This window comes from Ursus arctos, unplaced genomic scaffold (genome assembly GCF_023065955.2).
Source record: "Ursus arctos isolate Adak ecotype North America unplaced genomic scaffold, UrsArc2.0 scaffold_3, whole genome shotgun sequence".
In the NCBI taxonomy this organism is placed as follows: Eukaryota; Metazoa; Chordata; class Mammalia; order Carnivora; family Ursidae; genus Ursus; species Ursus arctos.
In genome coordinates this window covers 58222291-58235051 of record NW_026622985.1, presented here as the reverse complement: position 1 = coordinate 58235051, position 12761 = coordinate 58222291, and the positions used below count along the sequence as shown (strand labels likewise).

At 52.0% G+C, this 12761-nt stretch overlaps 1 protein-coding gene across 2 annotated transcripts in view; it reads right to left on the bottom strand.

Moving 5' to 3' along the window:
- MINDY4 (MINDY lysine 48 deubiquitinase 4) overlaps nt 1-12761 on the bottom strand; it is a 103354-nt gene that overhangs the window by 43620 nt on the left and 46973 nt on the right. For both annotated transcript variants that reach the window (XR_008956355.1, XM_026508713.4), the window contains exons 7-9: nt 8794-8900; nt 5980-6096; nt 4671-4759 (exon numbers count right to left, since the gene is read on the bottom strand). Coding sequence is in view for 1 of the 2 variants with exons in the window: in XM_026508713.4 (XP_026364498.2) it covers nt 4671-4759; nt 5980-6096; nt 8794-8900 (313 nt within the window). In the remaining variant the exon portion in view is untranslated. The remainder of the gene's footprint in view (nt 1-4670; nt 4760-5979; nt 6097-8793; nt 8901-12761) is intronic.

Here is a 12761-nt window from a genome sequence, read left to right as displayed (position 1 = left end):
TCTCTACCAGCAACCCCAGCGTGGAAAGGCCCCCAGGTCCTGCAAGGGCCCCCAGGGCCCAGAGCTGGGCAGCTGCAGATGCTACTTCAGTGTGGCAGCTTGAGCCACCATGGCATTCCTGAAGAGAAGAGGAGCCACCTGCATTTTTTTTTTTAAGTTGGTCATTTCTGAAATCCTGGAATTTCAGAGTCAAAAGGAAGTACCAAAGCTCGAACCCAGCTCAGCACACACCGCCCATGCAGAAACATCAAAGACCCAACCTGTCGATACTAAGATTATACAAATAAATCAATGAAACCAGAGGAGCTGGGCATGAAGAGGGGCCCCTACAGGGCTGTCAGCCTTTGCTCGCACGAGGTGTTTGCTGTATTACTCTTTGTGCTTCTGTATTGCGTTCTTCCAAATTAGGGGAAATGGGGAGGGGGTGCCCAGAAGACCTCTGTAAAACACAGAGCCGCACCTGGTCACTGAGAGTCCGTCTCGGGGTCCAGCATGTGAGTGTTTCAAACACAGGCCATCAGCCTCCTGGCGCCAGCCCCTCCTGACCTCTCAGGCTCTCCCGCTGCTCAGAGTCTCCGCTGGGGCACAGCAGAGTGGGACGGCAGACAGGGCTCAGCTGCAGATGCCAGGAGTGACCCTGGGTGAGCATCTTCCCTCTCTGAGCCTCGGTTTCCCCTATGCCTGCTTACACAGCCCTTGATGATTTACAAAGGACTGTGTTTGCATTTCCTTGTTGAGCCAAACTCAGGCAAGACAGAGATTCACCAATGGAGAAGGGGAGGCTCAGCAGCCCAGGTCTCTGGACCCAGCCTTGCAGGGCCTCACCACAGAGAGCAACAACCCAGACACTGCTTTCACTTCCCTCCTCAGCCGCCAGCCCTGAGCACCACCAGCCCCTTGCTCCCCTGGCCTTTGTTTGACCCAAGTCCTAGCTTGAAGCCAGAAGAACTCTCCCTTCCCACCCCGAATTGCCCTCCAGCCCCTGAGGCAGGCTGGAAGCTCAGCAAACCCAGCCCCACGGCAGAGGAAATGGGAGAAGGAAACACAGGACTGGGGGTGGGGGGGCGGGGGGCAGCTGATGCCCCTTGCCTACAGCCCATCACCACTGGGACCTCCCCTAGCTGGTCCCCCCCCTTGAGCTACCTCTTCCTGAGCCCTTGCTAGAGCCCCAGTGGCTGGAGGCAAAAAGCCAGCCCACTGCGCTCGGCTTGCATGGAGATGGGGCCTGCCTGCAGCACCTGGGGCAGCAGGGGGTGGGGGCAGAGAGGGGAGGGACTTACCAGGAGCACCCAAGGTTGTGGGGCTCCCAAGAAAACTGAGGTCACTCTTCTGCGGCATGAATCCTTCCATGCTTCCTGGAGGTGGGGGCCCTGGCCAGCAAGCCGAGTTCCCTGGATACTCCACGCAGACCTCTTCTGGTTGAGGCAGGCAGCCAGACTGGGGCTCTTTCCCACCTGCCGCACCCCTACATATACCCCCCAGCAGCTCCTTCTTCCCCCTTCTCCCTCTGTCTACCCACCACTGCCCCTACGACCCAGCTCAGACCCACCAGCTTGGCCACCGAGAGCTTTCAATCTAGGCTGGCCCCGACTCCTCTGTCAGAGTCCCAGCTGACAGGGAGTCCATGGGAGCCAAGGCTGCCCTCCCGCCCCCACCTTCCCAGCAAAGATTTGATGGAACTCTCCATCTAGCTGGCGCTTAAATAGACACCTGTCAGCCTAAACTGGGGTCTGAGTCCATGCTTGGCCAGTGGCTGACTGACAGACGGTAGGAGGTGGAGAGAACCTCACTTCCCACCCACTGACCTGGTTTTCTTTCTACCTACAGCCCAACTTGTACCCATAAACAAGATGGCTTTTTTTCCTTCCAAGCCCTGGCTCCCCTCTCTGGTGTGGAGAGCAGGGCACTCCCCGGAGAATGTACCTGTGAATCCAGAGGCTAGAACATCCCCTCAGTCGTGTGTGGAGTGGGCAACAAGAATCAAGCCTGCCTTGTGTGTGCCCTGGGCAGAAACAGCCCTTCCTGGAACCAACTTAAACACCCATCCCAACCATTGGGAAACAATCCACAACTTCCCCCCAAGTACAAAGTCCAAGTTCAAAAGCAGCTCTGGATGAGAAGAGGGCTGAAATGAATTATGAGACATCTCCCATGAGGGCCAAGGCCAAAGCTGGACCCAAGTGGCTGGTGAAGGCCCTGAGGCCCCTCTGGCAGCCTGGCCCTGACCCATCCACCAGCCCTAGGTCTCACCCTGCCCCCCCATAAACTCTGCCCCGGCCACCCAGGTCAGCTCTCAACTCCCCTCCCCGCCCTGCTCTCACTGCCCTCGGGCCTTGCTCTGCACATGCTGTTCTCCTTACTGGAACACCATTCCCTCCCCTCCCTGTGAGTCTGGATAACTCATGCATTTGTGCGTGCGTTCATTCAACAAAAATTCTGAGGGCCTCTTCTGTGGACTAGGCCCTGGGCTGGATGCCAGGGACAGCCTGTGAACCAGGCAGCCCAGGAAGGCCCCTGTTCTCATGGGGCTGGTGTTCCCAGGGGGTGGCGGGCTGGAGGTGCGACGGTGGATAGGTAATGATGTCAGGGAACAAGGGCACCAAGGGGAGGCCTTGGAGCGGGCCGGGGTGCATCTCAACTAGGGAAGGCCTCCCCGACATCAAGGCCTCTACGTGGTGAAGAACCCAGGAAGAAGTCTGAGGGATGTGCTGGGAAGGGGGAAATTGAGGGAGGAACGAGTACATGTAAGGGTGTGTGTGAAGCCAGCTGGAAGTCCTGATGATCTCCAGACCTCAGCGGAATTCGAATGTCAGCCCTCCAACAGGCCTGCCCCACCCCGTTCAGGTCCAGGTGAACGCTGAGCGTCTGGCACACCCCCGGGGAGCCCCCTGTTTGTCTGGCTCTCATGCTCAATCGTAGGTGCTGTGAAGGCAAGGCCTCGGCTGTCCTCTGGAGCCCTGGATTCCTTCAAAGCACCTGCCAAGCCCTCCCGGCATGCTCTTTCCAGGGCAAGGAAGGCAGGTGGGCAGGCAGGTGCGTGTGCACTTGAGGACAGTCCCTGCACCCTTTGAGGGCAGCCAGAGGTCCCTCATTTAGCAAGTTCCACTCGGTTGGGAGCATTCCAGAACACCAAGCACTGTGCTGGCTCTCCAGGAGAGTCAGCAGCACGGTCTCTGCCCACACTGTGGGCAGCATTTTGCTGGCTGGCCTTTCAGAGGCCCTGCACAGACAGGAGAAGTTATGTTTGCACTGGTTTGTTGGGGGGGGCAGTGCGGGTATGGAGAAGAACAAGGACGAGGTGAGATCCTGCTGTGGAAATGTTAGGTCACTCTGCTCTGGGTATATAGCTGGGCTATGCTGCTAATTAGCATCTTTTAGCTTGAGACAAAACCCCTTGATGATTACTTTGTAATTAGACAAGTTATATTATTAGACAAATTCTAAAAGGCTGAGCATGAAGAGCTACCTATCTAAGGCAAAATCCTCTAAGCTGGTAAAAGATGTTTCATTTTTCCTGGGCTTGGCAGGATATCTGGGGAGCCAGCGTCCCTCCCAGGAATCTGAACGCAGACAAATGCAGAATGGGCCTTGTTGTCTTTATAACACCTAAGCTTTTTTTTTTTTTTTTTTTTTAAGGCACTGAAATGCCTACATCAAAGAACAAGTCCGTTTGATTAAAATTCAGGAACTGGTGAAACTCAGCTGTGATGCTAGAATCTGTTTAATCCCAACTTTGGGGAGGAGAACGGAGGTATCTACTAGGCAGGAGGACTCTTCTGGGGTGCTGGAAATATTTTTCTTTCTCTATCTGACTGATAGGATGATGGGTGGGGGATTTTGCAATAATTCATTGAGCAGAACACATGTGAACCGTGCACTTTTTGGAGACTTGTACTTTTCTGTATGCGTGTTATATTTCAACTAAAAAAAGAAAGAGAGAGAAAGAGAGCAAAGAACACGTGCCAGTTCTGTAGCTCTGGGGGTAACTGAGCACAAGCTAGTCACTGGACACATGGGGAGACGAAAGAATGCCATCTCCTCAAATGGGCCATCTAGCCCCGGCCCTGGCCAGCACCTTGCCAATCCTTCTATCTTAGCACCAACCCGGTATACAATTAAGGTTTTCTATCCATCCCTCAACTGCACAGAGCATTCTGCCTGTACAGGGATGTTCCAGAAAAGTCTGTGGAGTGAGTGAGAAGGAGAAGGAGATGCCCATGTGCAAACACTTAATGTGTGAGGTGGAGAACAAATGGCCGAAGGGAGTGGAAGCAATGCACTGCGGGGCCGGCCGGAATGTGTGGGAATGGCTGTTGGCAGAGGTGAGGTAACATGGGGAGGGAGGGGAGGCCTGGGCTCAGGCGAAGGGTCAGCAGATTGATGTGGGTGTGGATGGGATTTGGGCAGCTGCTGCGCTTAACTGCTGAGGAGGGGGTGGCCTTAGTTGCGATGCCATTCCGGCAGCTACTTGCCACGTGGAATGGGACTTAGAGACAAATGCATGCGGGTCATTTAAACTGGGCAGCTCTGGCCCTGTGAGCCAGTCGCCATTTCCCTTTCCAGAAGACAGGAAATATCAGGGAACACACACGCTTCCTTGCTTGTTTTTTCTGGACACTGAGGAGAAGGCTTGGGAAAAGAAGATATTGCCAGAATGAGCGCTGACTTACCGAACGCAGTCAGCTTTGCTATCTCCTTCAAACAGGAGTTTTTGTAGGACACAGCCTTGGACAGCCGCCAGAACCCCACAGGGACCCCCCTGCAAAGAAGGACACACATTAGTGCCAGTGAGGACCGACCCAAGGCAGAGCTGTCTGTTCCTCCAGAACCAGCCTCCGCCCACAGGTTATAGACACAGGGCCACCAAGCCAGGGCCTCTCAAACATGGGCCTTTGATATGCTGAGTCCTCTACAAAGCACCGAGCCTGATCACAGAGAAGGGGTGACAAAGGCCCCGGTGCCCAGCACTGGAGAAAGAAGCAAGTCTGCATATCTCACAGGAGGAAAGCAGGCCTTCACAGTCAGTCAGGTGTAAAACCAAGTATGTCACCCAGTCATTCAAGGAAATGCTTCCATGTCCACAGGCTGAGGGCGTCAATGGTTTATTCAGCCTTCAAGGCCCATCCTAAAGGCCTCCTCTACCAGGAAGCCCTCCCTGACCATCTCAGCAGCCACTTTAGCAGCCTCTGCTTATGTTAGCAATCTTCTGCCCAGCTGTGGCCTGCCTCAGCACCCATTAGGTGTGTCTTTGTCCTCTGCACTCCCACATTAGAGGAAGAAGGCTCCTTGAGGGGTTCAATCCTGTTCAACAAGTACAAGGATTATCAGAGTAGCAGGCATGGGTACCCTTGAACTGCGGTGTAAGAAGATGTGCTGAGCTTGGCCGCACTAGGGACAGAGGCTAAATGGTCTTCGGGTTCTTCCACAGGCAGTGAGGGGTAAGGGGAGGCTCTTGGGGCTTGAGAAATGGAACCCCATTGGGCTCCTGGATTTAGAGTATCTTCTGGCCCTTAAAGTGTATACACCATGTCCAAATCCTGCCCCAGTGTACCTACATTTCCCTGTCTTAGAAAACACCTCCTCCTCATGCACGTCTTCTCAAAGCCTTCCCTTCATTCATGCTGCCTCCTGCCTCAAGTGTCCTCTCTCCAGCCTGACCTGCAAAACCATTTCCCAAGACTCTGCCTGAGGACCCTCTCTGATGCCCCCAACTAAACACAGGGCCTCCTTCCGCCCCTCTCAGAGAGGATTCTGGACACTGAGGAGAAGCCTTTGTAGGGGAAGGGCCCCATTCCCCAGCCCTCGCTCTGCCAGCCCCGCGTGAAGGTCCAGCACCAAGTGACACCTCGGCAAGCACGGGGCTAGTCGGCACTGGATAGCTCAAGAAACGCGCCCGGGGCTGAGCAAACCACGGGACACCCGGCCCTCCCTGTGCAGGGCCCGCAGTGACGTCCCCTGGAAACGTTAAAAGCAACCTGCCTTGTGCTGCACGATGCCATATTTTAATGAGGCTTTGTCATTAAAGGAAAAACTCTGAAGTTTCCATTCCTCATTGAAACAGCAAAAGCTGGAGCCGAATAGAAGGGCCTTTATGTCCTGTCAAAAGAAGAGAGAATTTCATTAGTTGTCTTCAAGGCAAAGAATAACACGCTGCTCGGTGTCTGTCCTCCCTCAGGAGCTGGTCTCGCACTCTAGCAGAGCAGCCCGGTTTCCAACAGGCTCATCGATTTTTCTTTTTCTTTTGCAAACTCATTCTTCTCATAGTTGAGAAAAGAGAAACAGCGACCCTGAGGGTCTTAGCTCTGGAACATCCACAAACCAAACCAGCCTGTGCTGACCCAGGCCCAACACTCTTCAGGCTCCTTAGAGGAAACCCGAAACACAAAATTTTAGTTTTAGAAGGGACCTTGGAGGGGCGCCTGGGTGGCTCCGTCATTAAGCATCTGCCTTGGGCTCAGGGCGTGATCCCAGCGTTCTGGGATCGAGCCCCACGTCAGGCTCTTCCGCTGGGAGCCTGCTTTTTCCTCTCCCACTCGCCCTGCTTGTGCTCCCTCTCTCGCTGGCTGTCTCTCTCTCTCTGTCAAATAAATTTTAAAAATCTTAAAAAAAAAGGGGGGGGGGACCTTGGAGGTTCTCGACCGCACACTACACTCGCCTGTGGAGCATTTAGCAATCCTCATGCTTGGGCCACATGCCAGCCCGGCGAAATCAGAACCCCTGGGCATCAGACTCCAGTGGCTGTAATTTTAAAAGCTCTCCAGGCAATTCCGATGTGCAGCTACGTTGGAGAACCAGTGCCGTGAGACAGGCTTAGCAACCTATTACCCAAGGGCCAAATTTGGCCCCATACATGTTTTGTAAATAAAGTTTTATTGAAACACAGCAACACCCATTTGCTTCTATATTCTCTACGTTGCCTTTCACATTACAATGGCAGAGTTTAGTGGTTGCAACAGACAGCCAAAAACATATGATCTGGCCCTTTATAGAAAAAGTTTGTCAGCCCCTGCTCTAGCATTACCCCTTACTACATGTAAGACTCTCCTCTATGCCATCACCCATAAGTGGTCCCCCATGAACTCAACTTGAACCCCAACACCCAGCGAAGGGGTTCCCACCACCTCCCAAGGCAGCACCTCCATTTCTTCACAGCTCTGTCTTCTCTAAACTTCTGGCTGATACTGATCTCACTTGTTCATCTTGCATAAGCCCAAGCACCACCCCCAAGCCCTGGAAAGTGCCAACTACTCCCCCTGACCCACCTTGGAAGGCACAGCCTACCCCTGGACGCCCCCTCCTTATGCCAGCTACCTCCTCTCTCTCCACCATGACTTTACATCCAAGGTCTCAGAAGGGCCAACACATGGGCTCTGTTGCCACCTCTCCAGGTCAGATCTTTCCTACAGATTCAGATTACTATCTTTCAGAATCGGTTCTTTTTTATTTTTCATTAAGTACAGGAAAGTCTCAGTGACAGAAGCATTTGTCTACAGGTCACCAAATGTGGGCTGGTGGCACACAGGAGAGAAGGCTGGATGAATTCGTCCATCGGGGCTTGATTTCCCTTCTTGCACCAACAACAACCCATGTATTTGAACTGAGTTTTTCAAGAGCCTAGAAACTATAGGGACTGGAGTTTTCTGCTAAAGCCCACTTCTATCCTCTTAATCACAGAACAGCCCCCAGCTAGGCACAGTGTGGCCGTTAGGTCACAGAGTTGCGAGCTTGGAAGCCTGGGTGCTATGGATGTCATGGGCCCTCCTTTTCTCTGGGTGGGCCTCAGTTTTTCCAGCTGCTTTTGGAGATGCTGCTGGGTGGTCTAAATTTAGGGGTCTCAAAGGGCCCTTCCCAAAACAGGAGTGCTCACTGCAAAGAATCACAGCCCTATGGCCACAAAGAGCCAGAGCACTTGCTCCCAGGCTTGGGGCCATGTAAAAGTGTCTGACCTTACCCCCCACCCCCCACCGCCCATGGTTTGAAAAGAAGAAAAGAAAAAGGAGAGGAGGAATGGGAAAGGATAAAACTTCTAGAAAAATCTTTGATTTTTTTATCTGTGTGCTGAGTAAATATTTATAGGTAGGAAGAAAAGGGGGTCAACTGTGTTCCCAGGAGTTTTAGCTTTTCCTCCTGGATCCTGGCTCAAGAGCCAGTGGAAGACAGCAGGAGCAGAATTCCATCCCCCAGGAACTGCTGACCAAGGGAAGGGGTGAGGCCATCTGGCAGCTGAGATGGTGAGGAATCCAGCACATCCGTGCAGAGGAGGCTGACAAGGCCAGGAACCTGCTCCCTAAGTCCTATGACCTCAGGTCCCTCCAGGAGGCCACTGGTGTGAACCGGATGGTGCTGAGGAATTATTAACACCCACCTGTCCTTCCCTCACTGCAATCCAGCCTGAGCCCAGCTAGGGGCACGAGCGCTAAAGAGCAGGTCTAATGAGGACGGTTCTCCCGCTGCCGTCACAACTCTGGAAGTGCCCGTTGCATATGTGGGGAAGCAGCTCTGGGCCAAAAGAAGAACAAGACCCTGGAATGTCTGAATGGGAGGAGGTTGTACTCTCACCTCTTCTTGGAGAGGACTAGGCCCCCATTGTCCTGACTCTCAGTTCCGGCCCTTCTCTACCACACCCCAATTTCCACTTTAACCATAACTGAGACATAAGACGGATGGGGCCAGAGAGATCAAAGTCACCTCACCCACACCAATTCACACCAAGATGGCTTCAATTCACACCGCACCGATTCACACCAATTCAAATCAAGATGTATCGATGCACACTTTTAAGCTGACGCCTACCTTGGCCACTGAGAAGTCGATTGGCTTTGACACTATTTGCAGCTTGAGCATCGATGGGACTGGAGACAGGATGACTTCCTCCCTTATCAAATCATCGTCCACATCCTCTGAAAGAATACCAGGGCATGTGAGCTCCTTGGTATGACCCATGGAGAACAGAATAAGAAATCATTTGGGGTGCCTGGGTGGCTCAGTGGGTTAAAAGTCCCACTCTTGGTTTCAGTTCAGGCCATGATCTTCAGGTCATTGGATCAAGCCCCACATCAGGCTCCACACTCAGCAGGAGTCTGCTTGAGATTCTCTCCCACCCTCTTCCTCTGCCCCTCCCCAGCTCTCTAAATAAATAAACAAACAAACAAATAAATAAAATCTTAAAAAAAAATCATTTAACACCAAGGACATGGATGAGTTGGAATGAAAGGAGGGCTTCCCTATCTTCCACCCGCCTCTCCCCTTTGGGGCTCCCAGACCTTCACCGGAAGGAAAAAAGGCAGACCGAATGCCCTCACTTCTTGTCACAGCCCCATGCTGGTCTGTGGCACAAGGATGCTGGTGGGCGTGATTTGGCTACTGGCCCACTAGAAAGTTCTGCTTGTGGACAGGCAGTGAACCAAGAGCCTAGGGTTGGAGCCATGGAGGCAGGCCCAGAAAACCCTCACCCAGACCTGTTTCTTACAAAAGGTGGGTGTAGCACACAAACCCATGCCCGAGGACAAACATGAAAAGGGCAGAATGAGGAAAGAAAATGCCACCATTCCTGATAAAACAATTATAACAGATTATCACTGTCGTGGCTTTCACTCACCAGCCACTTGTGTTTTAGCACCTAAGTCCCGTAACAGCCCCATGTCGGGGCAATTATCATCACCCCCATTTACAGATGAGAAACTGAGCTTAGAGAAGTGAAAGGACTGGCCTGACGTCATGCAGATGGAAAAGTGGCAGAGACAGGATAAAACCCAGGCCAACTCCTAATCGTTCTGCCATCCTGCCAGCCAGACCCCCCTGGACCTCCAGCCAGAAGGGGACACTAAGTCACATGTCACACAGTCTTCCTACAGCTGGAGCAATGGAGGCCCAGAGAGGGTCCAGCATCGTCTGGGCAGCCCCGGCCTGTGCCTTCCCAGCCGGCCGAGTCTCCCTCCCGCCACTGTACCCACGGCTACAGCATTTACCAGAACACTCAGAGGAACCCAAGTGAAAACAATCCAGGGTAATTATGCTGGCAAAGCTGAGCGGACCAGTCTCCAGAGAGCTTGTTGAACATGTTTTTTCCTCATTTTCCCAAGCTTAAATGATTATTTAAAAAGTACACTACACTGCATAGAAATCAACATTATCTCCCAGAATTCTGTACATCTGGGACTATAGAAATGTCACTATCCCTGCCCCATATCTTCTGGAGATGCTATCCAGAGGCTGACATCCCCAGGACACGTCTTATATCCTATTCTGCAGCTTCCTTTTCTTCCCTGGGGGAAGACCAGGCACAGGATGAGGCCAACTCCCAGAGTCCTAGTCCACTGAAAAGGAGACCCTTCCACCTTTAGGCTGAAAAAAAATTAAAAGTGAGTCTGGGATTGAAATGGGAATCTGAATTTAAATGAGAACTCTTCTTAGTCGGGGCCTCTGAAAAAGTCACCCTGTGACCATGGCCTTATAAAAGTACCCTGAAATAACGACCCAATAGATGTTCCCTCAGCAACGTGCATGGGTCTTAAAAACATGGTGCTGGGCAGCAAAAGCAAGAATGCAAATGAGATATATAAGGCAATATGATTTACAACCATGACAAATACATACACACAAAAAACACGACACAATTTGCAAGAACACACACAAGCAGACAGATATCGACTAAATACTTGAGAATGGTGACTTGAGGAGAGGAAGGTCTTGGGAGTGTGGGGGTGGGGCTACAGGGAAATGAAGGAGAGGCAAGAGGAGGGAGGAGGAGGGAAAAGAGAAGGAGGGGGTGGAGAAGGAAAGGGAGGAGGAAGGGAGGTAAAGGGAGAGAGGCCGATGGGCAGGCTTTGCAAAGATCAATACTGAGAATGTTCCCTGGAGGACCAGAGATGTGTGATTGATTCAACCCTGGGCAGCTGAGGCCCAGAACAGATGGGAAGAGTAACCTGAGTGACTCTACCAGGCCCAGAAGGGCTCCTTGCAATGCCTCAGGCCAGACTGTTTCCTGGAGGCACAGAAGGGGCAGTATTTAAGCCTATTTGGAGGCTTCTGTTTAGTCTGAGTTTGTCCGGGAGGGAACTGGGGCTGAAACGTTCTCTGCCCAGGGCTCCATGAAGTAAATCTGAGAATGAAAGCTGGGGCCCAGGGGAAGCAGACCCGGAGGAGCCCCCCAAGAGGAGGCAGCCATCCTCGGCTTCTGCCAGGAGGAAGTTGGCCCCTGTGCAGGGATTTGGTTCAGGACCACATAGAAGGCCTTGGGCCCAGATGTGGTGGGACCGCCATGCAAAGGAAAAACAAAGCACTCCAGAATGACATGCTGGCCAAGCAGACAAAACCATCTGCAAATGCCGGTGGTTTGAGGATGCTATTTTTAAGGCCCTGGTTTAAGTATCTGGTTGAAAAGAAGCGAGGGAGTTTGTTTCCCATACCATTTTATTTACCCTTTGGAGGAAAACATATGGCAATATATAACAGAGGTCCATATACGTCTTTGTCCACATGCCTGATCCGTATTTCCCACTGACTGCAGCTATCTTCCCCTGAAGTGCGCCAACACCCCAGATTCAGGAATCTCAGCACCGCACCCCTCCAAACTTCAGTTCTGATAACAGATTCCATCTCCCCAGCCCTCCTCCTCCAGGGACCTAGGATGAGACCTCAGCCCTGTCTCACACACCACGATGATCCGGCCTCCAGATCATTCTGCCCCCAGGATGTCTCACACCTCGCCGCCACCCTGTATCCCTCCACTATTACAGGAATATGTCATTCTTTTTCTATCTGTTCATCAAGCACTTCATTGAACATCCGTGATGTGCCAGGGGTTGTGTGGGACAGTGGGACAGTAGAGGTCCACAGATGAGTAAAGCACCACCCCTGCCTTCAAGGAGTTCACTGCCTAGAAGGAAAGACAGAGCTCCAAACAAATAATGTAACATGAGTACTAAAACAGAGATAGTGCAAGGTTTTAAGAGCAGAGGAGAAGAGGCAAATAGTTCTGCCTTAGAGGGTCAGAGAAACTTTCCATTAGAGCTAACTATTGGAGCAGGGTCTTGAAATACCCAGAGGATTTTGCCAGACAGAACGGGGGACAATCACATCTTTTCTAGACTATTCCAAGAGCCCCCTTACTGGTCTTCCAATATCCAGGCCCTTACCTCTAAAATCCATCCTCCACACATACCCAGAGGTAGCCCTAAACCCACAGCACTGCACACATTACTCACCAGCACAGAATCTTCAAGTGTTCTTCACTGGCTAATGATTTACAGTCAGGCTCGTTAGTACAGCACTCAAGGTCATCCTGGCCCTGCCACACCTTCGTTCCCAGCCTGGCTCCCCCTGACCCCAGCCCTTCTCCTATGGGCCAGTCGCCTCAAGCCAATCACTCTTTCTCATTCTCCCTGCCTTGCCCATGAGGCTTGTTACACATGTCTACCTGGCAAGACCTTCTCAACCTTCAGAGCCCAGTCTAAATACCTCCTCACTATGGAAACTTCTGGAATGCACCACAGAACTCAGCTTCTACGTCTCTTGAAGCAATGATGAACTGCTAACCATCCTCTTTATGTGTTGCTATCAGAGGACACCTCTCTTCCTCTGTCTCACCCAACGCAGCCCTCCCCTTGGAGCAAGGCCTCTTTCTTTTTTTTATTTTTTTTTATTTTTTTTATTTTAATGATTTTTTATTATATTATGTTGGTCACCATACAGTACATCCCTGGTTTCCGATGTAAGTCTCGATGATTCATTAGTTGTGTATAACACCCAGTGCACCACGC